Source organism: Suncus etruscus, chromosome 7 (genome assembly GCF_024139225.1).
Source record: "Suncus etruscus isolate mSunEtr1 chromosome 7, mSunEtr1.pri.cur, whole genome shotgun sequence".
Classification (NCBI taxonomy): domain Eukaryota; kingdom Metazoa; phylum Chordata; class Mammalia; order Eulipotyphla; family Soricidae; genus Suncus; species Suncus etruscus.
In genome coordinates this window covers 41,557,548-41,579,812 of record NC_064854.1, presented here as the reverse complement: position 1 = coordinate 41,579,812, position 22,265 = coordinate 41,557,548, and the positions used below count along the sequence as shown (strand labels likewise).

General features: G+C 45.0%; 1 protein-coding gene across 1 annotated transcript in view; it reads left to right on the top strand.

Moving 5' to 3' along the window:
• Nucleotides 1-22,265, top strand: part of NVL (nuclear VCP like) — a 99,681-nt gene that overhangs the window by 64,750 nt on the left and 12,666 nt on the right. Inside the window, exons 19-20 of the mRNA XM_049776439.1 lie at nucleotides 8,856-8,962; nucleotides 21,485-21,561. Of these exons, the coding sequence (XP_049632396.1) occupies nucleotides 8,856-8,962; nucleotides 21,485-21,561 (184 nt within the window). The remainder of the gene's footprint in view (nucleotides 1-8,855; nucleotides 8,963-21,484; nucleotides 21,562-22,265) is intronic.

The window sequence follows — 22,265 nt, the reverse complement described above, 5'->3', positions numbered from 1 at the left end:
TTCCTCTTAAACCTTGTACTATCTTTCTGGTTATAAGGATTAAGTTTTTTAAAAACCCATTTCCAGGAGTGATGTCTTGAGCATAGAGAAGTGAGCCCCGAGCACCATCAGGTATAACCTGAAAATGAAAGAAAAACAAGATACCCACTCCTCATTTCCCTTCCTGTAGTTAATCACTGCAGTGAGTTAGGAACCCTTATACACTTGGTGGTCCTTGTTGGGGCTCATATCTCAGGGCATTGTTCACATGTGCTTCCCGGTCAAAAGAGATGCCACACATTTTAGTTAAGGATGCCACATGCATGTTCGTCCAGAGTCACACATCTTACAGTTGTGGTTATGGGGAATCCTACACTTCTACTTTGGTGCTGCATATGTTTGGCCTTTGGTGCACAGGAGTCACTTACTGTGTGGTTGACACCAGGAGCACCAAATGGCCAAACCACTGGAGCCTTGCCTCGTGCTTGTGTCAACTCTGGGTCACACTGGAGATGTAGTTAGTACTTGCACTTAATTTTGCCCTCCAGTCAACCCTGCCCTGTTTTCATCTTTTTTTTTTTTTTTTTTGGTTTTTAGGCCACACCCATTTGATGCTCGGGTTACTCCTGGCTATACTCTCAGAAATCGCCCCTGGCTTGGGGGGACCATATGGGAAGCCGGGGATCGAACTGCGGTTTGTCCTACGCTAGCGCTTGCAAGGTAGACACCTTACCTCTATAGCACCACCTTCCCAGCCCCCTGTTTTCATCTTTCGTTATTGGTGGTTTTGTTTTGTTTTTGGGTCACACCTGGCGGAGCTTACTCCTGTCTCTGTGCTCAGAAATCGCTCCTGGCGGGCTCGGAGGACCATATGGGATGCCAGAATCCAACCAAGGCCTCTCCTGGGTTGGCCACGTGCAAGGCAAATGCCCTACTGCTGTGCTGTCGCTCCAGCCCCTGTTTTTATCTTTTGGCTACTAAGATAAATAGCTCTAAAAATGCTGATTTCTAAAATTTCTAAGATTTCTAAAATTTATTTTTAGTAAATACCCTAAGAGAGGAATTTCTTGTGAGGGGGTCATGTGACATTTTGAGAAAATCTGAAGGGTTCCAATTTCTCCACATCTCTGTGAATTCTTGTTATTGTGTCTTAAGTTGTGGTCATTCTGGGAGCTGGAGAGATAGTACAGCAGATAGGGCTGAGATTTTTTTTTTCTTTTTTTTTTTTGTGGGGGGGGTCATACCCGGTGACGCTCAGGAGACCATAAGGGATTGCTGGGATTCGAACTGGGGTCTGTCCTGTGTTGGCCCTGTGCAAGGCCAATGCCTTACAGTTGTGCTATTGCTCCTGCCCCTCTTTCTTTTTTATTGTAGTTTTTTTGTTTTTTGTTTTTTGTTTTAGTTTTTGGATCACACTCAGTGACGCTCAGGGGGTTACTCCTGGCTATGTGCTCAGAAATCGCTCCTGGCATGGGGGACCATATGGGATGCCGGGGGATTGAAATTCGGTCCATCCTAGGTTAGCGTGTGCAAGGCAAACGCCATACTGCTTGCGCCACCACTCTGGCCCCTACTGTAGAATTTTTTTCTTGAGTGTCCCACCTCGAGATTTTTTTTTTTCTGTCCTACAGTTCATTAATGAACCACTGTGGAAGCTGTAGCTTTAATCTTGGTGTAAGATGTTGGTGGTTTGAACCAGGAAATAGCTGTGGATGTAGAAAGAATCTGAATTTGTTGCCACAACTGCTAAATTATTACATATGTTGAGAGAGTCAAATCAAGCACCATCCCAGGTTTTGGTGCTGTGAAACTAGAAGGATTAGTTGTCATTAAAGCTGTGACAAACAGGGTTCTGTTTGGGAAGATGAAAAAAATTAGGCTCCACATCGTAAATTATATGATATTTAAGATACTTGTTTATCAAGTAGAGATATTAGGTATGAGTCACCGTCTCACTTCCTGGAACATAACATCTCTCTGGTGCTTCCTTTTTTGTACTGGAATGATAGGGTGCTTGTCTTCTATGCAGCCAACTGGGTTTGATCCTGGCATCTCATATGGTCCGCCAAACACTGTTGGGAGTGATTCTTGAGTGCAGAGCCTGAGTACTACGAGGTGTGACCCCACTTCCCCCCCAAAAACGTGTGTGTGTGTGTGTGTGTGTGTGTGTGTGTGTGTGTGTGTGTGTGTGTGTGTGTGTGTGTGTGTGTGTGTGGGCCCGGAGAGATAGTACATCGGCGTTTGCCTTGCAAGCAGCCAATCCAGGACCAAAGGTGGTTGGTTCGAATCCCGGTGTCCCATATGGTCTCCCGTGCCTGCCAGGAGCTATTTCTGAGCAGACAGCCAGGAGTAACCCCTGAGCAACGCCGGGTGTGGCCCAAAAAACCAAAAAAAAAAAAAAAAAAAAAAGTAAGGTGTGTGTGTGTTTAAAAGTGGGGCTGGAGAGATAGCATGGAGGTAAGGCCTTTGCCTTTCATGCAGAAGGTCGTTGGTTCGAATCCCGGCATCCCATATGGTCCTCCGAGCCTGCCAGGAGTGATTTCTGAGCATAGAGCCAGGAATGACCCCTGAGTGCTTTTGGGTGTGACCCAAAAAGCAACAACAAAAAAAGATATTCTAAAGAAAAGCTTTGCATGTGGGAAATTTGGGTTTAATCACTAGTGTGACACCACCCACTCCCAAATCCTGAACAAGGAGTGACTCCTAGGCATCAACAGATGTGACTTTTTAAAATACAGAGCAAAGAGCTGGAGAGAGAGTACAGTGGGTGTTTGCCTTGTACTAGGCTGACCAAGAATTGATCCCTAGAATTCCACATGGTCCCCTGAGTCTACCTGGAGTGATTCCTGAGCAGAGCTCAGAGCACCACTGGGCATTGCCCAAAACAAACAGACAAACAAGAAAAAAAAAAAAAGAAATTATGTTTCTTCAGCTTAGATGAGCGATATATTTATAGAACTTTGGAACATAGTGGAATCTAGAAATCGTTTCACACATTGGCTTTATTTCTTAAAACCAGAGAGGCAGTGCTATGGATAAAAGATGGTCTCTTCTCTTCTCTTCTCTTCTCTTCTCTTCTCTTCTCTTCTCTTCTCTTCTCTTCTCTTCTCTTCTCTTCTCTTCTCTTCTCTTCTCTTCTCTTGTCTTCTCTTCTCTTCTGTTCCTCTCCTCCCCGCCCCTCCCCCCCCCCCCCCGCCCCTCTTTTCTTTTCTTTTTTTTTTCTTTTCTTTTCTTTTCTTTTCTTTTCCTTTCTTTTCTTTTCCTTTCTTTTCTTTTTTTTTTCTTTTCTTTTCTTTTCTTTTCTTTCTGTTTTTGGGTCACACTCGGCAGGGGTTACTCCTGGCTCTGCACTCAGAAATTGCTCCTGGCAGTCTCGGGGAACCATATGGGACGCCAGTATTCAAACCACCGTCCTTCTGTATGCAAGGCAAAAGCCTTACCTCCATGCTATCTCTCCGGCCCCTAAAAGATAGCCTTTTCAACAATTGATCATCTATGCAAGAAAATTTTTTCTACATTTAGATGAGGCAGAAATTTTCTAGATCCGAACTGTGCAAGTGCAATCTTTCCTAGCAAATGGGTGAATTCCCTTCAGAGATGACACACAGACATGGGATCAGTTGCCATTGTGTGTGTGGGGGTGAGAGCACAGTTATTGAATTTCAGAGATAACTTCAAACAGGTGAGGGGAAATGTCTGTGTCATGATCAAATTGATGAACAGTTCTGACATTGCAAAATACTCTTGTCTATGTCAACCTTAGGAGGTTTCTTGACTCATATCAAGGTTGTCCTTAACTCACATCAAAGAGCATGACTGGATCTAGCACAAGACTTGGTTTTGCTCTCCACTTGGTAGTAAATAGAGGAAGTAAGAGAACAAAGTGACAAATGTTCTCAGTCAAGTTGTCCCTGGTGGTCATCTTGTTTTGTGTTATGGACCACTCCTGGGAGTCCCCTTTGCTTACTTCTTACTCAGGTTTCACTTCTGGTGGAGCTCAGGGGACCATATGAGGTACTGGGGACCAAACCTGGACTGGCCACTTGCAAGATAAATGTCCTACTTGCTGTGCTATCATTCCAGTCCCTTTTGTGGTCTTTAGAATCCCATGGCCAATGCAATTGATCTTCTCCAGATAATGAGTTCTAACAAGCTTTTTATTACTCATGATGAAATTTTTCTGATAGTTGTTTTAGAAGCAGGAAGCTTTTTGTTGTTGTTGTTTGTTTGCTTGTTTTTGGTTTTGGTGGAATTTTTTTCTAGTTTTTGTTTTGGTTTTTGGGCCACACCCAGTGACGCTCAGCGGTTACTACTGGCTATGCGCTCAGAAATTGCTCCTGGCTTGGGGGACCTTATGGGACACTGGGGGATCAAATCTTGGTCCATCCTAGGTTAGCCACTTGCAAGGAAATCGCCCTACCGCTTGCTGCACCATCCCTCTGGCCCCCCTAGATAATGAGGGTTTTTGTTTGTTTGTTTGTTTGTTTGTTTGGGTTTGGTTTTTGGGCCACACCCGTGGCTCTCAGGGGTTACTCCTGGTTATGCACTTAAAAATCGCTCCTGGCTTGGGGGACCATATGGGACACCAGGGATTGAACCGTGGTCTGTCCTGGATCAGCCGCATGCAAAGCATATGCCCTGCCTCTGTGCTATCGCTCTTGACTTTTTTGTTTTGTTTTGGTTTTTTGGCCACACCCGGCGGTGCTCAGGGGTTACTCCTGGCTGTCTGCTCAGAAATAGCTCCTGGCAGGCATGGGGGACCATATGGGACACTGGATTCGAACCAACCACCTTAGGTCCTGGATCGGCTGCTTGCAAGCAAACACCGCTGTGCTATCTCTGGCCCTATCGCTCTGATTTTTGTTTTGTTTTGTTTTGTTTTTTGGGCCACACCCGGCGGCTCTCAGGGGTTACTCCTGGCTGTCTGCTCAGAAACAGCTCCTGGCAGGCACGGGGGACCATATGGGACACCGGGATTCGAACCAACCACCTTTGGTTCTGGATCGGCTGATTGCAAGGCAAACGCCGCTGTGCTATCTCTCCGGGCCCTATCGCTCTGATTTTTAACAAGCTTTTTTATTCCTACTGATGCCTTTTTTTTTAATGATAGTTTATTTTAGAAGCAGGAAACTTGTTTTTTGTTTGTTGGTTTGTTTTTATGTGGAAGGAAACTGCTTCTGTGAGAGACTGTCTTGTTTATTGGTTTTCGGTCACACCTGGCTGTGTGCAGGACTTACTCCTGCCTCTGTTCAGGGTTCACTCAGGTCGACTCAAGGAGTCCTATGTGGTTCTGGGATCAAACCCAAGTTGGTCACATGCAAAGCAAGCACCTTGTCCATTGTGTCATCTCTTGACCCAAGCTTGACATTTTTGTTTGTGTCTTTGTTTTGTTTTGTTGGGGGGCACATTCAGTGGTGTCTGGGATTACTCTTTTAGCGGGAGGGTTGGGCCACAACCAGTGACACTCAGGGGTTACTCCTGGCTATGCGCTCAGAAATCACCCTGGCTTGGGGTACAGTATGGGATGCCACTGTCCATCCTGGGTCATCCGCTTGCCAGGCAAATGTACCATCACTGTGCTGCCATCTCTCCAGCCCCTCTGAGATTACTCTTTGCTCTGCACTCAGGAATCACTCCTGGCAGTGCTCATCTCCTGGGATGCTGAGGATCGAACTCAAGTTAAAGTTTATTTTAGATTGGTGGTGAGAATGTTGCACTGGTAAAGGGGGCCGTGTTCTGTTTATGACTGAAACTCAACTACGAATCATGCTTGTAATTATGGCACTTAAAGATTTTTATATATGGGCCCGGAGAGATAGCACAGCGGTGTTTGCCTTGCAAGCAGCTGATCCAGGACCAAAAGTGGTTGGTTCGAATCCTGGTGTCCCATATGGTCCCCGTGCCTGTCAGGAGCTATTTCTGAGCAGACAGCCAGGAGTAATTCCTGAGCACCCCCGGGTGTGACCCAAAAACAAACAAACAAACAAAAAAAGATTTTTATATATGGGGCCAGAGAGGTAGCATGGAGATAAGGTGTTTGCTTTGGTTGCAGAAGGATGGTGGTTCTAATCCCAGCATCCCATATGGTCCCCTGAGCCTGTCGGGTGTGACCCAAAAACCAAATTAAAACAAAAAAAAATATTTATATAGATATATATTTAAAAAAAGAAAAGCCAGAACTGGGGCCGGAGAGATAGCACAGCGGCATTTGCCTTGCAAGCAGCTGACCCAGGACCTAAGGTGGTTGGTTCGAATCCCTGTGTCCCATATGGTCCCCTGAGCACCGCCGGGTGTGGCCCAAAAACAAAACAAAACAAAACAAAAAAAGAGAAAGGACAGAACTAAATACCAAGCCCCAGAGTCAACAAGAATAAATGTATGAGGGGCCGGGTAGGTGGCGCTGGAGGTAAGGTGTCTGCCTTGCAAGCGCTAGCCAAGGAAGGACTGCAGTTCGATCCCCCGGCGTCCCATATGGTCCCCCCAAGCCAGGGGCGATTTCTGAGCACATAGCCAGGAGTAACCCCTGAGCGTCAAACGGGTGTGGCCCAAAAACCAAAAAAAAAAAAAAAAAAGAATAAATGTATGAGACCCAAACTTTAACAACCAAAAAAGGTGCCTAGTATAATGAATGGCAGGGGCAATGGGTGGCGATATGGGATGATCTCTGGGAACATTGTGGAGGGAGGTTGACACTGTTGATGGGATTGGTGCTGAGATATTGTACATCTAAAATTTAACTATGATGTTAAAAAAAATAAAATTTAACTATGAATAACTGTAAATCAGAATGCTTTGAATAAAAAATCTGAACAGGGGCTGGCGAGGTGGCGCTAGAGGTAAGATGTCTGCCTTGCAAGCACTAGCCAAGGAAGGACCGTGGTTTGATCCCCGGCATCCCATATGGTCCCCCCAAGCTAGGGGCAATTTCTGAGCGCTTAGCCAGGAGTAACCCCTGAGCATCAAATGGGTGTGGCCCGGAAAAAAAAAAACCAAAAACAAACAAATCTAAACAAAGAAAAATTTAAAAGGGTCTAAATAGACCTATGGAAGTATAAACGTGTGTTTTATCCTAAGAGAGAAAATATAAAAAATATAAAATAAAGTTTGATATAGTATACTTTATAATCCCCAGTGGGCGGCATTGACTGAAGAGACTAAAAGCGTATATAGACTTCCACATAATGCTTTTTTGGGTAATTAATAGTCCAAACCTGGAAACAAGCTAGGTTTTTATCAGCAAAAGACTGAAAAAGCAAATTGTGGCCTATCCATATGGAATACTTCCTTGAGAGTAAAACAAAAGTTGGAGTGCATCTAACAGGTTGAGTGATCTCTGGATTAGCTGAGTAAAAGTGACCAGACTGTGTTATTATAAGATTCCAGTTATATATAGCAATACAAGACAGGGCTGGGCAAGTGGCCAGAATGTTCACTCAGAGTGACAGCCAGCAGGTAGGGCAGTTGCATTGCATGTGGCTAACCCAGGCAATTTCCGACACCCCACAAGCACCACAAGAAGTCATCCCTGAGTGTGAAGCCTAGAGTGAGCACTGAGCTCAGGGGTTACTCCTGGCGGCTGTCTGCTCAGAAATAGCTCCTGGCAGCCATGGGGGACCATATGGGACACTGGGATTCGAACCAACCACCTTAGGTCCTGGGTCGGCTGCTTGCAAGGCAAACGCCGCTGTGCTCTCTCTCCGGGCCATCTTTTGAAACTTTTTAACGATGCCCAATGTACTGATTTTTCTTCAAATAACAAGACAGTACAGTGGGTAGGACATTTGCCTTGCATGCAACTGGTCCGGGTTCAATCCCCAACATCTCATAATCTCCCACAGTTACCTGCTGCAGATGTGTTAGTGTTGCTAAGCAGAACCTTCATGGAGTCCGGGAACCTTTCTCGGGGAGAGAAGCGGGAGCACGAGTGGACAAATATGAAATATGAAAATGAAATAAATGAGACCACACAAAATGCATTGTATGGGGACCCTTGCCCAAGGGACAAGAGACAAATTTATTTTTCAGCTGATGACATTTTAAGCACAGGCTCTGGAATGCAGGGTGTGTCAGGGAGAACAAAAGAGTGGGAGATGTTCAGGAGAAAGTACAATGAGGGACCAAGCCTTAAATTTATATATTAAAAGACCCTCTTCAGATGAGAGAGAACTCTGCTGGAAGGCAGTGAAACCAGAACTAGAGATGTTTTTGGTTTAGTAAAAAGCAGGTTTTTCAAGATACCAGGAGGAGAAAGACAGAGATATTTATGTCTATGTAGTAGCCGCAAAATAGATTTTAGGGGGGACGGAAATAATTGTTTACCATCATAGAGCTAGACTCAGAAAAACAAAGCTGTTGGCGCCAGGTTATACGAACTAGCCAGCAGGGAATTTTTGGCGGGCTTTTGGTACTGACACTTCTTTGTCTGTAGGAAAGCTGAGGCTGAATTTCTATAGTGGCCAAATAGAAAAATGTAATGTTACAGCCATGTTGGAATTACCGCCAATGATCCACACAAAGGGTCAAATGATTAACTTCGCTAAGCGGGCCTTTTGGCAAATAATTCTTTTAGAGGAAGGCACTGCACCAGGGAAGGGAAAAAACCACGATTGGTGCATGCTTTCCTTAAATGGGAAGTAACAGTTACCGCCAGGAGTAAGCACAGAGCCAAGGAGTAACCACTGGGAATGGTTCAAAAACCAAAATTAAATCACAAAAGGTAATCTTGCCCTCTCGTATCAGTATATTCTTATTTATTCATTTGGTTTTTTGCTTTGGAGTGTTGGGTACAGCCTAGAGTCTCATGTACGTGGGGATCATCGGTATCCCTGAGCCACAGCCCATCTTTATTTAAAACATTTTCCTCCTTTCTTCTCCAGATATCATTGACCCTGCCATCCTGCGACCAGGCCGCTTGGACAAAACTCTCTTTGTAGGTTTGCCTTCCCCGGCCGCTCGTCTCGCCATCTTAAAAACAATCACAAAAGTGAGTAAATGAAATAGTTTTTTATGTGTGCTTCTCCCCTTTCTTAAGTGTGGGTAAGATAAGGTATCTGATCACTCTCTTCTGCAGCCTGAAATCTTTGCCCTAGGGCAGGAGTCCTCAAACTTTTAAATAGGGGGTCAGTCCACTGTCCTTCGGACTGTTAGAGGGCTGGACCATAGTTTTTAAAAAACTGAACAAATGGGCCCAGAGAGATAGCACAGCGGTGTTTGCCTTGCAAGCAGCCGATCCAGGACCAAAGGTGGTTGGTTCAAATCCCGGTGTCCCATATGGTCCCCCAGGACCTGCCTGCCAGGAGCTATTTCTGAGCAGACAGCCAGGAGTAACCCCTGAGCATCGCCGGGTGTGGCCCAAAAACCAAAAAAGAAAAAAAAAACAAAAACTGAACAAATTCCTGTGCACACTGCACAGACCTTATTTTGAAGTGAAAAAACAAAATGGGAACAAATTCAATATTTAAAATGGAGAACAAGTAAAGTTAAATCAACAAACTTACCAGCATTTCAGTGGGAACTGTTCTTTGGCCTGTTTTTGGCAGACTGTAGTTTGGGGACCCCTGCCTGAGACTGAGAGGAGGCATCGAGAAACAGAGAGAAGGAGAGAAGTCAGAGAGTGTGGCACACACCCCACTCTTGCATGCTCTGTGCCCTGGACCAGTTGGCTGCTAAGTAGGCATTGATGGCAGAAACATCAGCAGGTCAGGTAAATGTCCTCTGTGAGCTGCATGTGACCTGTGGGGTCATAATGTGGGCCGTCGTTTGGAGACCCCTGCCCTCAGACAAGGGTGTCCATTGGGCAATTGGTTCAAAGGAGTTAAAGCACCTGCAATTGCATGCCTAAGGCCTGGGTGTGATTCTCAGAACCACATAGCCCTCTGCACACTGCCCAGTGTATATCTACACCGTTATCTCCAACCATAGGCAGACGAGTCTGAAGCAGGTAGGGTAGATATGAAAGATTAATAAACCAAGCCAGTCAGGAAAGAAGAATGGAGTCAGTTTGCTTCTTGCCTTGTGGTATCTCTGAGCATGCCAAGCCAAGAACTGCTGTTTCTTTATTAAATCAATACCCACTTCATCAGGAGTGGGGAGGTTAGTGAGAGAGGAGAGAGGTTTAAGGAAACAGGAAGTTGGGTAACTGCCTTTGTTTTGAGTTAAGAGCTAGATGTCATCTGACTGTCTTACCAGTTGTCCTCGGACCACTGGGTTCTGCTTACAGAAAGAATGGGGTGGGAGAGCCTGAAGGGCCAAAAATGTAGCTTGGTAGTTAGAGCACATACCTTGCATATCCTGGCCTGGTTGGTATCTCCAAGAGGAGGGTGAGCTTCTCTCGGTAATTAAGAGACTATTCCTGGGCCGGAGAGATAGTGCAGCGGTAGGGCATTTGCCTTGGACGCAGCCAATCCAGGACAGACGGCAGTTCAAATCCTGGCATCCCATCTAGTCCCCTGAGCGTCAGGTGTGACCCCAAAACCAGAAAGAGCGGGGGGTGGGGGGGGGGACACAGAGAGAGAGATTATTCCTCCTTTTTTTTTCTGCTTTTCAGGCCACACCCTTTCATGCTCGGGTTACTCCTGGCTGTGTGCTCAGAAATCATTCCTGGCTTGGGGGACCAGTTGGGATACCTGGGGATTGAACCAAAGTCCGTCCTAGATTGGCCACATACAAGGCAAACTCCCTATCACTGTGCTATTAGTGATTAGGGTCTTCAGCCCCTATTCCTTCTTCTTAATTTCTTTTTTTTTTTTTTTTTTTGGTGTGGTTTTTGGGTCACACTCGGCAGTGCTCAGGGGTTATTTCTGGCTCCAGGCTCAGAAATTGCTCCTGGCAGGCACAGGGGACCATATGGGGCACCGGGATTCGAACCAATGACCTCCTTCATGAAAGGCAAGCACCTTACCTCCATGCTATCTCTCCGGCCCCTCTTCTTCTTAATTTCTTAAAGCAAGAGGGATCTTGAGTGTGCTCACCTGTGTTTCCCATTCCCATCACATTTTCTCTTTCAGCTCTTGATGCTTACTTGCAGAATCTGTCCTCAGAGCAAACTGGAATAGTAGTGTGGTGGGCTTGTTTCATTTCTTGTTTTCATCTCCCCTGGGTACTGGGGAGAAGAGCAATCCTCTGATGAGATCAGGGTGAGATCTGCTGGTTTTCCCAGTTCTAGGATGTGTCTTGGGGTGTTTTTCTTTGGGTCTCTTTTAGCTGTTACTCTTCGGGCATGCAGGATTTGGTTGCATGTAGTCTTTAGCTCTGGGAGTTTCATCATCATTCTCTGTAATGATGTCCTTGACTGTTGATTCTTCCTGGAGATTTTCTTTCTGGGTTTCTGGGACTCCAATGATTCTTATGTTGTTTCTGCTGAATTTATTGAACTCTTCTATTTTCTTTTTCTTTTTTTTTTTTTTTTTGGCCACACCCGTTTGATGCTCAGGGGTTACTCCTGTCTAAGCACTCAGAAATTACCCCTGGCTTGGGGGAACCGTATGGGAGGCCAGAAGATGGAACCGCGGTCCTTCCTTGGCTAGCGCTTGCAAGGCAGACACCTTACTCTAGCACCACCTCACCGGCTCCTGAACTCTTCTATTTTCATTTGTTCACATTCTTTGAATATTTTTTCCATTGTCTGATCATTTGCTTCACGGTTTTTTTTTTTTCTGCTGTATGGAGTTGTTATGCATCTCATCTTCCAACTCACTAATTCTGTCCTCAGCTGCTGTTACTTGTTGGAGAGACTTTCTATAGAGTTTTTCATTTCATCTATCAAGTTTTTCAGTCCCATTATTTCAGTTTGGATTTTTCTGATTTCTATCTTTCTGATCTGTTCAGATCAATCTATGCTTTCTTTGAGTTCTATGAACATCCTCCATATTTCTATTCTAAACTCCTTAGCAGAGGCTAATTAGGTGATTGGTATTTTTTGGATCATCAGAGCTGCCATCTTCATTCTCTATGCATGCTGTTGTCCTGTGTTGTTTCCCCATTGCCACGCTTGTAGTGTGGGTTTTTTTTTTCTTGGGGTCACACCCAGCAGTGCTCAGGGGTTACTCCTGGCTCTAGGCTCAGAAATTGCTCCTAGCAGACAGACTCGGGTACCATATAGGATGCTGGGATTTGAACCACCATCCTTCTGCATGAAAGGCAAACGCCCTACCTCCATGCCATCTCTCCGGCCCCAGGGAGGAACTTTTAAAAGTGTAAATACCATGACAGTTACTCAATACAGTTGTTTCAGGCATGTAAGCGTGGGCCAGAGAGAGAGGACAGTGAGAAAGGTCTTGAATATAGCCAGAACAACAACAACAACAAATATATACATATATACATACATACATATATATGTATATACATATATTATATATTTGGGGGGGGGGTTAGGTTACACCCAGCAGCACTCAGGGGTTACTTCTGGCTGTGTGCTCAGAAATCGCTCCTGGCAGGCTCAGGGGACCATAGGGGATGCTGGGAATTGAACCAGGATCCATCCTTTGTTTACAAAGCAAACACTACTGCTGTGCTATCTCTCTGCCCCCTCTTCCCAATTATTTTAAATTAAATAGCGCTAAGACAGTTTGGGGGCAAAGAAGGGGAACTGCTAAGAGGTTTTTGTGAGTAGGACTGTGGATTAACTACAGTTTCAGGGTAAAGGAGCAGGAATTAACGTTAATTATCATTTCAGCCACTGGACTAGGACACACATCAATTTCGTGAGGATTTGAGAGATAAGGAGTCATGGTTGATTAAGTTGCAACTGCTTGAGCAGGAAGTTGGCCAGGAGAGTCTTGGTTGGGATAGTTCCCTATCATCAGCACATAGCTGGTGGCCAAAGCCTGGAGAAAAAATGCTTTGTTCGGTTTAGTTCTTCTCATCAAAGAAAAGGCATTTTTGCTCCCACTTTCCACACTGTTTCCCAGGACAGTGGCAGGCCTATGTTGTGTACCTAGGCTGGGCAAACAGTCCCACAGCAAGAATTGCCTGGACCAAACTATCATTAATGCCCAAGTGAGGGGCCCCTGCTCTCTTGTAACTCCCTGATTTCTTGAACCAGCCAGTTTGCCCATGAATTTATCTTGGCATTTTTCCTTTTCCTTGGCTCTATTCCTGAGACACTGTTATAATGTGATTTTGTGTGTGTGCATGTATACCTGGGCACAAACATAACCTGTTTTTTTCCTAAACATTTCATTTCTCTTCTCTTCTCTTCTCTTCTCTTCTCTTCTCTTCTCTTCTCTTCTCTTCTCTTCTCTTCTCTTCTCTTCTCTTCTCTTCTCTTCTCTTTTCTTTTCTTTTCTTAACAGTTAAGAGGATGTGGTTACACTTTGACTCTTGCTTGTGGGCATTCAAGATCAGAGTGTTCTTCCCATACATGGCAGATGTGAGGGCTATATTGGTGAGTCCTGCATCTGGCAGGTTTTCTTCTAGGAAGGCAACTGGTTCATGCCTCTAGATTGTTCCCATATACATGTGGTAGTCTCACGATAAAGCAACTTTACACTTTCTTTATCTAGAATGTACATGAACACTAGCCCCTAAGTTACAGAGTATAAGCACTTTTAGTACCTCAAAGTACCTCATTTCAAAGGTGAAACTATTAGAAAAATATCATAAACAATTTAAACCTTCCTTAACTAGTTAGCAAGTATATACTGTAAACGAAATCTCATTCTGGTTGTATCTATAGTCTGTAGCTGTAAGAAATGCCTTCTCAGGCCAGAGAGATATTACAGCAGATAGGGTACTGGCCTTACACACAGCCACCCTGAGTTGGATCCCTGGAATCATATATGATTCCCTAGGCACGGCAAGAGTGATCCCTGAGCATAGCCAGATGCCCTCTTCCAACACCCTCTCCCCAAAAAGAAGCACTTTCTATTTTCCTTCTCTCTTTCTCTCTTCCCCTTTTCCTCCCTCTTTGTTTCCCTATCTATCTCCAGCAGTCACAGGGCAGGAGAGAGCTCAGTGGGCTGGAGCACATGTTTATGTCTCTGCACTGCCTGATCCTTAGCCACTGCCATATAGGGTCTAGCCCTTGAACACCCATGGCAGCATATTAGCCTGAACGTTATCATTTTTACCGTTTGGATAGTATGTACATTTTGCCCATTTTCAGATTTAAGATTTCTTGTTTTGATCCATTCTGGTCTCAGAATGGTCTTATCTGATGTTCATGTTCCATGGCATATTCAACAGAAAACACAACTGCTAATAAATATCAAGCCAGATCCTGGAAAGCAAGAAGGTCTCCTACCTATGCCCACTGGTTTGTTTATATTTCCAGGTGTGTGTGAGAGAGGGATTTGGGGGAGGAAGAGAGAGATAGAGAATACAGATAGGAGAAGTTTATTTTTTTGAAAGAATAGTTATCTGGCAAAAAGGCAGTCAAACATTGAAAGCCTGGAACTCTGATATGGACAGCTCTACAGGGTCAGAGAGAGGACTGAAGGGGGGGCACTTGCTCTATATGAGACTGGCTGGCCCGACCCCAGTTTAGATCTGCTGGCACTCACTGCATCTGTTTTGTATAGCACCAGCAGTACTCCAGAGCACAGAGCCAAGAATAGTTCTGAGGGGCTGGAGAGATAGCATGGAGGTAGCGTGTTTGCCTTGCATGCAGAAGGACAGTGGTTCAAATCCCGGCACCCCAGATGGTCCCAGAGCCTGCCAGGAGCGATTTCTGAGCGTAGAGCCAGGAGTAGTAACCCCTGAGCGCTGCCAGGTGTAATCAAAAAACAAAACGAAACAAAAAGAATAGTTCTGAGCACCACTGAGTGTAACTCCAGAACCAAAAATAACCAAACCAGCTTTTGATTAACATAGGAAAGTAAATTGTTGGCCATAATTCTGTGCATCAACTGGAGTATATAACTGGAGGGCTTTTCAAACTGAGGGATACTCACGTTGATAGATTGAACCCACCTACTGTACTCTCCTCCACCCCATCCGATGCTCCAAACACTGAAGGGTCTGATAAGAGCCCCAGAGCCTAGGGCCAGAGAGTTGGCATTATACCCCACTACTTTTTTTTTTAAATATATTTTTTATTTAAGTAACATGATCATATATGGGTTACAGTCATAACCAGAACACCCCCCTTCACCAGTGCAACATTACCCCCTCCCCCCTTCCCATCCCCTGCCTGTATTCGAGACAGGCATTCTACTACAGTAATTTGTTTTTAAGTTCAGTAAGTTGTATTTTTTTCCTTAAAGGATAAGAGTAAAAAAATATAGTAAAGGTGTGATAGTGGCAATCGCCAATGTTTGCATAGGTCCAGAAAAATGGAGAAAATGGAAAAAAAAATCCTTGACCTGATTACAAAAAGGCCTCACCCCAGAAGTTTATTGGCATAAGACAGACTCTGGGTTCTAGGCATACCAGTCTATCCAACTCCAGTCATTCTCAAGGTCCCGGTGAAACTTTTTCATACTTTAGCTATTGTTGGTATCAGACTCTTATATTTAAAGACTCTGATTCTGTGCATTTTTTTCATCGATGTCAGGCTGATGTGGAACATCCTCTAGTTTCAGCATATCATTAAATGCGGAGCGATCTGCCCTGCATGCAGACTATTACTGGGTGTTGGGAGCACTCTTTGGAGTAAGTCAATGCCAAAGTAGTGGTAGGTCTTCTCTGGTAGAGACTTGGATCCTGGTAATGTTAAAGACAATTGTGGTTGTTTCCATAGATGGTATCTGTTGTTCAGGTGTGTGTGGGCGATGCCCCTTCTTCTGAGGCCTGAGCCAAATCATTATGCCAATGTTCAGGGTAAAAGGCCTAATTATATTACCAAATTTGTGTTCCCATCTCTATTAGATAAGAACTTGTTTGCATATGTATTATTTTCCCATTTTAATGTGCCTATGCAAAAGAGAAGCAATGCCACAAGATATTGTTGGTGCATCTGGGGGCCGAAGAATAAAGTCCAACATTTCCCGTAACTTGGTATAAGCGTGAAATCTATACAGAGTTACTCTTACACCAGTATTGCTTATAAAACAGATCTCACAGGGGGAGAATCAATCAAATAACTAATCTAGTGGGCAAAATTGTCACTATATGAGGATATTCGAAAAGAGTTATAGATGTTAAGGGAATATTTCTGAGATATACAAGAGATACATGTGACCCTTTTATGTTTTAAAAAGAAAAAAAAGAAAGAAAACAAGGATATTTGAAGACAAAAGGTGATAGTTGAGTTTGAGACATGTTTTGTGGCATTACGGAACCCTATATTGTCCTTGAACTAGGGGTTTTGCTGAAGCTGATTCCGGTATCATGCAACAGTCCAAAGTTTGATGGGGGCATGAGGGGCCACCAAGCATGGACCAACAGGCGTGTTGGTTGTAGTTATTTGTAGAGGCATGAGCTGGGGACCAAGAGTGTGTCTTTCAGTGAGGAGCTGGATGGTGGTGTTGGGGCAGAAGGTCAGTCCTGGTGTCTACCCAATTAAGAACTGAGGATAAGGAGGGTTGAATAAGGGGAAGATAATGGTTCAGGGTTTGGGTATGAGGAGGTAGGAGAGATACCGGGGTGAGGGGAGAGGCAATACATAAAAGATGAGACAATAAAGGTCAATTTGAGTGTTTTATCAAAATCTTGGGCATCCTGATTCTATTCCTAGGAACAGTCTAGGATCAGGAACGTTTTTGGATAATGCTTTAAAAAGTATAGCCCACGCGGTTTTGAAAAATAGTATTATTAGCAAACAAAACATACCCCACTACTTTTGATGATTAAGCCACTGGGGCACCAGTGTTAGTAGACTTTGCTGCTTCGCTTTGACCCAGGAAGTCTTCAACAGTCCTGTTCTTCACTATAAGAAATTTCCATTGTACATTCACAGTCATTATGCAAACAGAACTTCTCTCCTCTCAAATATTGCCAGGTTCTGTCTATAAGACATGAATTTTTTTTAAATTGCTAAACTAAGATTAAGGAACTTTTTGAAGGTCTCTCCAGATTTGATAAAGTCTCAGTTCTGTTTTGTTTTGGTTTGGTTTGGTTTTGGTTTTTGGGCCACACCCGGTGGTGCTCAGGGGTTACTCCTGGCTGTCTGCTCAGAAATAGCTCCTGGCAGGACCAACCACCTTTGGTCCTGGATCGGCTGATTGCAAGGCAAAGGCCAATGTGCTATCTCTCCGGGCCCTAAAGTCTTAGGTTTTTTGTTGTTGTTGTTCCTATCCCTATTTGGCTCCACTTTCAAATCTTTTTTATGGCCATCTATAGCAAGATAAGCTAATTAAATGACTGATTTCTTGAGCTTTTGCCATTAAGCTATTCAGAAAAAGAAAGAGAAGATTTCCACATAAATTCAAAGAGGAAGGAAAGCCATGCTTGCCAGCTGGTTACTGCCTGTGGTGTTTCATTTTGAGAAAGATACAGAACTGTCTTCTAGGATATGGGACATGGGCAGTGGTGTAAAATATACATTGGTTGGGGCGGAGCGATAGTGCAGTGGTAGGGTGTTTGCCTTGCACGCGCTGACCCAGGATGGACCTCTGTTTGATCCCTGGTGTCCCATATGGTCCCGCAAGTCAGGAGTGATTTCTGAGCGCATAGCCAGGAGTAATACACACACACACACACACACACACACACACACACACACACACACACACACGAGAACCACTAAACAATACTTAAAAAATTAGTTCCATGGGGCCCGGAGAGATAGCACAGTGGCATTTGCCTTGGAAGCAGCCGATCCAGGACCAAAGGTGGTTGGTTCGAATCCTGGAGAGATAGGAGTAACACACACACACATACACACACACAGCCACTAAACAATACTTAAAAAAAACAGTTCCATGGGGGCCGGGCGGTGGCGCTAAAGGTAAGGTGCCTGCCTTACCTGCGCTAGCCTAGGACGGACCGCGGTTCGATCCCCCGGCGTCCCATATGGTCCCCCACGCCAGGAGCAACTTCTGAGCACATAGCCAGGAGTAACCCCTGAGCGTCACCGGGTGTGGCCCAAAAAAAAAAAAAAAAAAAAACAGTTCCATGGGGCCCGGAGAGATAGCACAGTGGCATTTGCCTTGCAAGCAGCCGATCCAGGACCAAAGGTGGTTGTTTCGAATCCCCGTGTCCCATATGGTCCCCTGTGCCTGCCAGGAGCTATTTCTGAGCAGACAGCCAGGAGTCACCCCTGAGCACTTCTGGGTGTGGCCCAAAAACCAAAAAAAAAAAAAAAAAAAAAAAACAGTTCCAACTGTGGGAGGGAGAGAGTGTGGCCTGCTCTGGAACTGCCTGCCAGGTTAGCTGCTCCTCACAGCCTGTTTTTACTGTGTGTCAGTTATTGTTCCATTCTTACTTTCTAAATGAGGAAATGAGGGCTAGGGATTTAGTTCCGTGATAAAGCACATGGCTGCATTTATGAGGTCCTGGGTTCAACAACCAGAACCACAAACATTTTCTAAATCTACTTTTTATTGGGGGGTGGGGTGGGGGGCATGTCACACCCAGCGGCAGCAGCAGGGTTATTCCTGGCTCTGCGCTCAGAAATCACCCCAGCAGGTTCAGGGGACCATAGGGATGCCGGGGTTTGAACCACCATCCACCCTGAATCGGCTGCATGCAAGACAAACGCCCAGCCGCTGTGCTATCTCTTTGGCCCCACATTTTTTTACTTTAAAAAAAGCACAGCAGGGAGAGCATTTGCCTTGCACACGGCCAACCAAGTTCGATCCCTGGCATTCTGTATGATCCACTGAGCACTGTCAGGAATGACCCCTGAGTTCAGAGTCAGGATTAACCCCTGAACACCTCCAGGTGTACAAAACAAAACAAAAGGCTTGCAAGGGAAACACATATGGGCAAGAATGAGTACACTGGGTAAGGCTTGTATTAAGTATAAGCAGGTAATGCCTTGCACTCAGCTGACCCAACTTTGACCCCATCACCACATACAGCTTCCTAGTCCCAACAGGAATGGTTTTTGAGCACAGAGCCAGGAGTAAGCCCTGAGCACTACTGAGTGTGGCCCAGTTTCCTTCCCTTAGGGGTATGAGAACACACATAACTATACTTTACATCTATAAACTTTGGTATTTTATATAAGAATAGCAGCTAGCAGTTGTTCCATTTTTGACATTCTTTCTTTTTTAAAAAAGCAGTTCTTTATTTTTTTTGTTTTTGTTTTTGGGTCACACCCAGGGCAGCGCTTAGGGGTTACTCCTGGCTCTATGCTCAGAAAGTGCTCCTGGCAGGCTCGGAGGATCATATGGGATGCCAGGATTCCAACCACCATCCTTCTGCGCCTAAGGCAAACGCCTTACCACTGTGCTATCTCTCCGTCCCTTAAAAAGCAATTCTTTATTTAAACAGTGTTAAATTGTTAATAAATTGTGTTTTTTTGGGGGGGGCCACACCCGTTTGATGCTCAGGGGTTACTCCTGGCTAAGTGCTCAGAAATTGCCCCTGGCTTGCGGGGACCATATGGGACGCTGGGGGATCGAAGCGCGGTCCAGCGCTTGCAAGGCAGACACCTTACCTCTAGCGCCACCTCGCCGGCCCCATAAATTGATTGCTTTTCAGTCATAATAATGTACACCACCCTTCACCACTACACATTTTCTGCCACCAGTGTGTCCGCAGTTTTTTCTTCCCCTCTACCCATCCCCACTGCTTGTCTCTGGAGCAGATAGAATCTGTCTCTCTCTCTCTCTCAGACACTGGTTTGAACTATGTTAATGTAGGGGTACCATGTATATCACTGTTCAGCACCTAGTTATTTTTTAGAGTGATCTATTCTAACTATCCTTGTCACAGTGGTTCCTTCTCAGCACTAACTGCATTCACCATTCTTTGTGGTAAGCTTTCTGCCATGGACTGACTAGTCCTCCTGGCCCTCATCTCTCTCTATTGTCTCTGGATATTATTTCAATGCTATCTTTTCTCTTATATCCCACAAATGCGTGAGATTATTCTGTCTGTCCCTTTCCCTCTGACTCATTTCACTTAGCATAATACTTTCCATAGCCATCCATGTTTATTTATGACATTCTTGAAGGTATCCTGCTGGGAGGAAATGTGAGGACACTGCCCTGAATGAGGGCCTGGAAGCCAGTAACACAAAGTGCCAGCCCAGTTCTGTGCTTGACGCACCAGCCAGGCTAAAATTGACGCTCATATTGAAGTGTCAGTAAACCTGTTGATTCACTTTTTTGCTCCCGTGTGTTTCTTTTTAAACTATTACCCAATGTAATGTTTCTCAAAGGAAGGACTGTACAATGAATTTGTAACTTATGAATGCACATACAAATCAGCCATCTAGGCCCTGCATTTTGAATCACTAAAGACTTGTATAGGCTCCTGCTGTGCCACTAATCACATCATCAAATCCTAACCATATGTGTACAGGCTTGTTTGTGTGCATTGTCAGCAGAGTCTTGTCTGCGAACAGTCATGTCAGTGCTCTTGTCTACCAGACTGTCTCAGTACTGTCGTTTCTGGCATCAGCGCTAGGGTTTTCCAAACAGTTCGGAAAGAACATGTTGAGTCTGAAGATGTTTGGCTTTGATTGTTGAGCAGTTTTACTGCTTGTGCACTCCTGGCTAGATTCAGCTTGCTCCCTCCTCTCCACACTCACATTGAAGCCAAGCACTGCCACATTGTGTGCCTCAGTTAATAAACAGAGGAAGTGTGTTCTCTTTGCAAAGACGGGGCTGGTGGTTTGTTTGTTTTAGGGCCATACCCGACGACTCTCAGAGGCTACTCCTGGCTCTGCACTTAGTAATTGCTCCTGTTAGGCTCAGGGGACCATATAGGGTGCTAGGGATCAAACATGGGTTTGTCCAGGGTTGGCTGCATGCAAGGGAAACACCCTGCCCCTGTGCTATTGCTCTGGCCCCTATTCCTGGTTCTGTACTCAGGGATCACCCTACTGTAGTGGGCTTGGGGATCATACAGGGTGCCAGAGATGAAATCTAGGTCAACCACAAGCAAAACATGTCTCCTACTCAGCGTATTTTAACTATTCCTGTCCACAGGGCTTCTCGAACATTGCGAAGGTGACCTAGATAACCTCAGCACTAGGGAACCGCACATTGAACTCCCAATCCTTCACCAACAAATATCAGGAGTGACTTCTGAGCACTACTGGAAGACACAAAGTTACAAAAATAAAAAATTATATGAAAAGAACCTTTTATGGGGATGTAGCTCAGTGGTAGAGCACTTGACCTTGCATGTGTAAGGTCTTGGACTTGATCCTCGGCACTACAGGAAAACAGTGCAAAATAAATATTATGTAAAATAGTATTTGTTTGTTTGTTTGTTTGTTTATTGTTTTTACTCGCACCCAGCATTGCTCACTGCTCAGAGATTACTTCTGGCTCCATGCTCAAAAATCACTCCTGAGTGGGACTCGGAACAACCATATATGCTGCAGAGATTAGAATCTGGCTCAACCATATGCTAAACAAGTGCCTTCATTCCTGTACTTTCTGACCATTAGTATTGATCTTAACCCCTCAGTAAAAACTAACTTTTCCTCTCCTTTTTCTTTTAGAATGGCACCAAACCCCCACTAGATACAGATGTAAAGTTGGAAGCTATTGCTGCTGATCTCCGCTGTGACTGCTATTCGTAAGTCTCTTGTTTTCAAGTCACTCACCTCTCTGAGGTTCAGAAGGACACTGGGAGCATTAAAGTGGGGGCCCCTGTGGAGTGCCTCCCATGTGCAGACTAGCACTGGGACACTTAGAACCCTGTGGGTTAAACAGCAATAATTTTCTGAGGACCAGCAGGAAATTCCCACAATCCAGATGTCTTCATTTTTCACTCATGACCTCTTTTCACCTGAGAAATTTTTACATGACATAATCCAGGCATTAAGGTTTAGAAAACAGGGGGCCGGGCGGTGGCGCTGGAGGTAAGGTGCCTGCCTTACCTGCGCTAGCCTAGGAGACGGACCGTGGTTCGATCCCCCGGCGTCCCATATGGTCCCCCAAGCCAGGGAGCGACTTCTGAGCGCATAGCCAGGAGTAACCCCTGAGCGTCACCGGGTGTGGCCCAAAAACCAAAAAAAAAAAAAAAAAGGTTTAGAAAACAGGTGTACAGATCAAACACTGATGAGAAATCCTGAAGGGATTTTATTGGGGGTGGGTTGGGCCACACCCGGCAGTGGTGATCAGGGGTTACTCCTGGCTCTGTGCTCAGAAATTGCTCCTGGCAGTTTTGGGGGGCTCTATTGAATGTCAGGGATCAAACCTGGGTCAGCTACATGCAAGGCAAACACACTACCCACTGTGTTCTAGGCCCTGGAATTTTTATTTTTAACTTTTTTTTTT